General features: G+C 32.3%; 1 protein-coding gene across 1 annotated transcript; it reads left to right on the forward strand.

Annotated features, from left to right (window-relative positions):
* The first annotated feature begins 5,063 nt into the window (after window positions 1-5,063).
* Window positions 5,064-7,697, forward strand: LOC106322734 (O-acyltransferase WSD1-like). The gene is made up of 7 exons (XM_013760858.1): window positions 5,064-5,373; window positions 5,827-6,417; window positions 6,507-6,573; window positions 6,671-6,765; window positions 6,839-7,048; window positions 7,153-7,290; window positions 7,399-7,697. The coding sequence occupies exons 1-7, from the start codon at window positions 5,170-5,172 to the stop codon at window positions 7,564-7,566; spliced, it is 1,473 nt and encodes a 490-aa protein (XP_013616312.1). The 5' UTR covers window positions 5,064-5,169; the 3' UTR covers window positions 7,567-7,697.
* The last annotated feature ends 285 nt before the right edge of the window (window positions 7,698-7,982 follow it).

Below are 7,982 nucleotides of genomic sequence, written 5' to 3' on the forward strand. Positions count from 1 at the left end.
AAATTTTAACACTGATAGAAAGATTATTATTAGAGAGAAGAGAAGAGTGAAATGGTGTGTTTCTAAACGATCGAACTCGATCGTATATATAGAGAAAAAATCTACTGTGCAAATAGTGCAGCGGGACCCACATCTTTAATTATTTTAACATTTTCGGTGGCCACTGCTTTTGACTTTCGTAACACAATTTACAATTTCTCATATTTTTAATTTGTAAATATAATCTACCAGCATACGCCAAGTTTGGGCTAAAGTTTGGCATGGGTCAAATAACTAGAAAAGCCCAATAAGACTCAATTAACTTAACTTTATTTTTTCGTATATTGTCAAAGTCAACAATCGATATACATCCGGTTACTAAGGGTCTAACTGGTTCAAACGCAGCGGTTAAGGTTGCGGTTGCGAGAATTTGCGGATGCGGGTGATTGCAGTTTCTAGCGTTACCAAGCGTTTTGTATGACTGGCACAACGTTTAAAAATTGTTGCGTTTGCGGGTCATTTTCGACTGGTTTACCCACCCACAGATACAAAAATTAATTAATAAAAAAATATTTAATAGACAAAAAAAATAAAAAAGCTATAATTAAAAAAATAAACTTAAAATCCAATAACAAAATAATAAATAATAATTAAAAGAAATTAAATTTATGGCATGATTATTGTTTCATGCATTCTAATAATCACCAAATATTTCATCGAGCTGTGCAACATACTCGGAAAAATTTGTTCCGAGACGTGGATCTTCTGGAAACTGTTTTTTAAATTCTGTGAGAACATTTTGCCTTCCCTGCTCACTCAAGTTTTTGCCTTTAGAATTTTCATCTTGTTTTTCCAGCGTTATCAGGTCTAACAAGAAACGAGTCGTCTAATCTAACCAATGAAGTTTCTATTCAAAGACCAGGTGAACATATATCCAATTACAAAACATAAATATATATATATATATATATATATGAATGATATACTGGTCGTTCAGAGAATTTAAACAACAAAACATATCATAAATCATAAAACAATAAAGCTCGAATAAAATCATAATCCACTTACGTTGTTTTCTTGACTTTCTTCTTGGTTGGAAGAAATGATTTCAATGGATTGAAACTGAATTAGGTTAACGTGAATGAGATATTGTCAAATATACAGATATATAACGTTGATTAAAAATAAATAAGTAGTTGTACGTGATTTTGATTAGTTAGGATAGGCCTGGGCATTTTACCCGGATCCAAAGACCCGAACCGGAACCGACCCGAAAATACATGTTTGGGTCCGGGTTCGGGTCCGGGTCCGGGTCCATGCTAAGTACCTATTGGGTCTTTTTTTTGGACCCGCGGGTCTCGATTCGGGTCCCTCCGAAGTATTCGCAAATAATTGTATATACTAGGTATATTTGGGTGATTGGGTATATTTTTGGTATTTCGGATTTTTTTTAAAGTTTCGGGTTTGGATTTTCGGGTATAATTGTTGGTTTTTGGTGAAATTTTAGATTTTTAGAAAATATAATTTGGGTATTTAGGTAAAATTCGGGTATGTTTTGGTTTTTCGGGTCTGATTTTTGATAAATTTTTGGGTATTTTTGCGGTTCTTCGGATATTTTTAGAGTTTTCGGGTCCAGTTTGGGTATTTCGGGTCTATTTCCGGTCCTAAATACCCGAACCAACCCGGATCCGAAATATACCCGAAAATTTTGGGTATTTTACGGGTATTGAAATTATAGATCCGAACCGACCCGGACCCGACAAGACCAGATCCGGAACCGACCCGAAAAGTTAGAGGTACCTATATGGGTCTAAATTGCTAGGACCCGAAGGACCCGGACCCGACAATACCCGATCCGAACCCGACCCGAAGACCCGGATGCCTAGGCCTAAGTTAGGATATATGAAATCTAAATCTAATTTAATATTTAATGTTTTTTTTCTAACCGCAAACGCTTGCGGGAATGAGCTTTTGATTTTGAGCGGTACAAAGTGGTTTGAAGCGGTACAAAACGGTTCGTATGATTGTTTCGAAACGCTGTCAACCGTTACGAATCGCAAAAGCTGCGTTTACGGATACTAACGGGAAAACCAGTCAACACCTAACTCTACTTCCATGAGTGGAATAACAAAAAGAATCATTTTCATAAACAGTTTATCATGGTATAAAAGGTTAAAAGCATCTCTAATCCTATTTCATTTTCTACTCAAAATTCAACGTTAATTAAAAAAATTCTTCAATCCAATTTCATTCTCAACTTTATAATGAGATTAATCCAAAATAGAATACTTATATAAATTCATTCCTTCATTTTTATTTACTAGTCCAGTTAAAAATGAAAATAAATTTAGAATTTAAATATATCTCAAGTCCATTGTGTAGTTATTTTATACTAAAATGAAAAAATGAAATCATACAGTAAAATGCTTTAAAACAACGGATGTGTCTGTCATTGTTCACTACCTAAAAATTGTGACTAAGAGCACTTACAATATACATCTTTATATTTTTCTCTAAAATAGATAATTCTATTATATAAATGATTTTTCACCAATTTATACATCTATGTTTAGTGAAAAATATAGAAGAATCTTACTTTATCTCTATACTTAGACCATTTTCTATGTATATTGCTATTTGTTTCTAAAATAGTGTCTCTATAGTAGAGATGGAATTTTCTCTAATATATTATTCTATAATAGAATACTGAGAATAAATAGTAATGGTTAGAATGAATGTACCTTTAAATGATATTCTAAAAAAAAAAATACTTCCTCTGTTTCATTATAAGTGTCGTTTTAGGTTTCAGCACACGGATTAAGGAAACAATTAATTTTGTACATTTCATATAAAAAAATACTATTACCTATACACCTAACCATATTTCAACCAATAGAAAAATAAAGTTTGCATAAAATTAATAAGTTTTGAATTGAAAATCGAAAACGACACTTATTTTGTAACGAAAAAAATTCTTTAAAACGACAGTTAATTTGAAACGGAGGGAGTAGTAGTTAGAGATACTCTTAGATATAGAATAACATTTTTCTATATATTTCCTTACAAAAGAAGAATTATGTTATGAAGTTATACATTACAACAAACACACTTCTATAATAAAATTTCTTTATTTTATAAGAAAATACAAAAATGAATACAGAGGTGATCGAAGATGATTACAACCATTTGAAACGATAAGATTAGGTCTTCTTTGTACATAAATAACACCCGGTGACATAAAAGTTACATATCTCATCTATTACGCACTACGTTTGTAAATTTTTTTAAAATATATATAAAATGAGAATTTGTTTTTGAAACAAAAAAATAATATAAAATGAGAAACTTTGATACAAAAAGATACTCTCTCCGTTTCATACTAAGTGTCGTTGTAGAGAAATTTTTTCGTTACAAAACAAGTCTCGTTTTCGATTTTTAATACAAAATTTATTAATTTTATGCAGTAATTTATTTTTCTATTGGTCGAAATATAGTTAGATGTATAGGTAATTGTGTTTTTATATAGGAAATATATAAAATTAATTGTTTCTTTAATCTGTGTGCACAAGGTTAAAATGACATTTAATATGAAACCGATGGAATATTTTAGAAAAGGTCATGCATCAGTTAGAAGTTAGAATTTGGAGGTAAATAAAAAATAAGAAAAAAAAAACAAAAACGAGGCAATAGGCCCACCAAGACCATATACTAAAAAACTAAGTGCAATTGATATTAAATGCTTTGGAATAAGAATGACTGATAATCAAGACGCAACTACCAAATCAATCTTTCGTACGATCTCACACGGTGACCAAAGATGAGAATGGCATTGAGAGCCATCAATGTTTATTCTATCCAACGGAGATTCTTTACCCATAGAACAGATTCTGTAATTAGTTGTGTAACTAACCGTATAGATTTTGTTTCCGCCATGCAAAGATTATCGACCGTCAAATTGATCAGTGATTTTTGATTTTTTAAGCATAAAAAGGTTATGAACCATAGATTTGAAACATGGTTTTAACATGAAAAAGATGATATTGTGACAATATAACATATTTTCGATATCATGTCATTAAAGTGGTCAATCTCCAACCGTACGTAGTGGTTGGTCGTTACCAATAACTTATTCATTTAATGCAGCTTTGTGGTTCCCATAAAACAGGCAAGTAAAAGCGCACACCATGCATTAATTCATCTAAAGTAGTTGTCTGAAATTTCAAAATTAAATGAGTATTTTATAGTTGCAAAGAATAGTTTTTTTAAGAAAAACATAACTAACTTAAATTAAACAAAGCATTAATCTTTTTAGAAGAAGAAGAAAATGGTTTGTTCAGTTCAAAAAAAGAATTTTTTTTGTCCGTTTATGCATATATCCACGAGCAATATATTGTCGTATACAATATTGATTGACTTTAACTCCACTTTCCGTATTTTTGTAACATAAAAGAGCCTTATTATTTGAATCAATGACCAAGAGGATGGTCAGATCAGTTTCTATGTTTAGTAATCTAATAATTTATCAGGGTTTTACGTAAAAAGGGAACATTAAATGAATTATTACAAAGAAAAGTTTCAAATAAAATTTGATCTGCATATGAAATCAGTTATGGATCTCTGGTCGATATGGTTGGCCCAAATAAATTAATCACTACCTACTCATGCATTCATGGCATTCGAGAGATCAATGGTTTTTTTTTCTTTTTGGAAACTGTGATTATTATTAGTAAGTATTATCTTGGCTTTGATTGATAAATAGAGATCAATGATTAATACGTTCATGCACAGATACAAAAATGGTTTTATTTCCTATAGTAGTTCTTGTATTCCTAGGGTTTCATTTTAATCACCTGATCTGAGCACTACAGTTTTTGCATAACAACATATAAAAAGTTTTTAATTTGTTTTTGCCAGAAAATCTTATCTAGTGAAAACAGGTTGTATACATAACAAAATGAAGTATATTATGTATCCACCTGATGTTGTCATAAAAACTCATAAAATATACGGACATGATTTCACATATACATAGTAGCTAGGTTAGGTAGCCTCGGTTAACCAAAGCCAAATGGACCATGAGTCCACATCTAAAGTCTTGCAACTCGTTTATATATAGAGAATAAAGTGACTTTGAGTGAGAAAAGAAAAAAATCCACAAAACTTAGCTAGAGTGACAAATAAGTCAAATAAATGGGTGGAGAAAAGAACAAGGCAAGGGATATGGTGGAGGAGGAGGAGGAGCCGCTCAGCCCATGCTCACGGTTGTTCAATTCACCGGATTTCAACTGTGCTATAATCGTCACAATGGGATGTAAAGTCAAAGGAAATCCACCTGCAATCATCGACGGCCTTAAACACACACTCGCTAATCACCCTCGCTTCTCCAGCATATTAGTAAGTAACAACACATGTATATTATTTATATGAGCACCAATATATTTCGTTACTGTATTTTTTTTGAAAAAGGGTTTACTATTTTAGGGAAAAAAATTCACTGGACACACACAACATAATAAAACTGATATAAGATCATTAGTTTAATTCGGACAAAAAAACAGAAAAAAACAACGAAAATTCATACATTAGCTACATGGTTTAATATTGCAACATTAAACACCTTTTCTCCTACCATGTTTGTATCATTAAAGTACATGATCTTAATTAAGAGTCATTAGTTACTGTAATCAGACCGAAATGGTCAAAGAAGCCTCTTTTTTTGTCAAAAACAAGCCTCTATATATTTTTATATTTTTAATATATATATCAGAAAAAGGAACAATCATGGATTTATTTATAAATGAAAACCATAGTTTTATTTATATATGAATTTTTTGGGTAATAATTCAGGATATGAAGAATGGGAAGAAAGGGAAACCAAGATGGGTTAGGACAAAAGTTAGAGTAGAAGAGCATGTGATTGTTCCAGATATAGAACCCAACACTGAAAATCCTGATCAGTATCTTGAAGACTATATCTCTAAGTTAACGACCGTTCCTCTAGATTTGTCTAAACCATTATGGGAAATTCACGTACTCTGCCTCAAGACATCAAACGCTGAATCCATTGGCATTCTCAAAATCCATCATTCTTTGGGTGATGGAATGTCACTCATGTCTCTTTTCCTCGCTTGCACCCGTAAAACATCAGACCCCGAGGCTTTGCCTACTGTGGCGGTTCAGAAAAAACAGTTTGGACCTAGCTGCTACATTGGTTTTTTCAACAAGATTTGGTGGTTATTTGTAGGGCTTTGGTTTATCCTAAGACTGGTCTTCAACACTTTTATTGATGTCTTAATGTTTGCTCTAACAATTTGTTTCTTGGGGGATACGGAGACTCCTCTCTTGGCAAAACCCGGTAGTGAACTTAAACCAAAGAAGTTTGTCTATCGAATTATCAGTTTTGACGATGTGAAGCTGGTGAAAAATGCAGTGAACATGGTAGATTTGTTTTTTTTTTTCTCTAATCTAAAGAATCTCTTGATTATGAATAATCGCTGACGTTATTAGCTTTAAATCTATTTTGTTAGACGGTAAATGATGTTCTCCTTGGAGTAACCCAGGCCGGACTTTCACGGTATCTTACTAGGAGATATGGTAAAAGTTCGATTTTGTTACATTATTATGTCATACATAGTAGTTTGGTTTTCACACTCATCTAAAGAAGCTCTTGTCATATATGTTAATGAAATAGATCAAGCAGCGACACCGAAGTCCAAAGATTTGATGAGGAGAATCCGACTTCGTTCAGCCATTATGATTAACCTGAGACCAAACACAGGAATAGAGGTATATAAATATTTGATCTTGGAATCTTTAAAATTAAATACTTAAAAGCTGATTGTGTAATGATGCAATATAGGCTCTGGCGGATATGATGGCCAAGAAATCGAAATGCAGATGGGGAAATCTCTTCGGTTACATCCTCCTACCATTCTCCCTCGGGCTAGAGACTGATCCTCTAGAATACCTTCGCCGAGCTAAAGTTACGGTTGACCGCAAGAAACACTCTCTTGAGGCTGTATTCTCCATGGCGTTCTTTAAATTGATACTTAAAGTTCTGGGGCTCAAGGTGAAGTTTAAGTTGCTAATATATATCTTCAATCATTTATACAATTATTTTGTTTGACTAAGTAAATTAATACTATCTAATGGTGAACCAAATTGAAAATACAGGCAAGTGTGGTCCTTGTTAGGAAAGTGATCCATAGTACAACATTGTCATTCTCAAACGTCGTCGGTCCAAAAGAAGAAATAACTTTTCATGGCCACCCGTTATCTTATATCGCGCCTAGTGTTTTTGGCCACCCACATGTAAGTGTATGCATATATATAGACAATTCATTATATACATTTATAGAATTTTTTTTGTTTAATTATCTTGCTTTCTAATTATATATATATATTCTTATGTGTGTGGAGGCTCTTACTCTACATTTCCAGAGTTATGAGAACAAGGTGATAATATCAGTAACGGCCGATCCAACAGTCATTCCAGACCCTCACAAGATGTGTGACGATTTGGTGGAGTCTCTCAAGTTGATTAAATCTTCTGTCCTAGAAAGAGGATTATATGAGATGGAGGTTTAATTGAAGCTCTTCTATTGATTGTGTTACAATATCATATGTCGATGTAAAAACTTCTAAGACATCAATAAAGTTTTTATAAACCAAAATGTCTATTTTGGTTAAAAATGAAATTTTAGTTACTTTTAGTTTGCTTTGGAGGTTATCAATCTAGTAGAAGCTAAATCATATCATAATCCTCCTTTTTAAAAGTATACTTTCATCTCATTCAGTATAAAAATAAGATGTGAAAAGAATATAGTATATTTGTCACAGGCTTGTAAAGAAAACATTTCTTTCCACCAAACAAAGACTACTTAATTCACCCGTAAGGATACTTGTTTGTTAATCAGTAACACACTTTCTAAATAATCGATTTTTATTTTAATCAGAGATTCCGATCCATTTCATCACATAGCTTGTGAGGATTATGATTGTTG

The sequence above is a fragment of the Brassica oleracea genome, chromosome C2, assembly GCF_000695525.1.
Source record: "Brassica oleracea var. oleracea cultivar TO1000 chromosome C2, BOL, whole genome shotgun sequence".
In the NCBI taxonomy this organism is placed as follows: Eukaryota; Viridiplantae; Streptophyta; class Magnoliopsida; order Brassicales; family Brassicaceae; genus Brassica; species Brassica oleracea.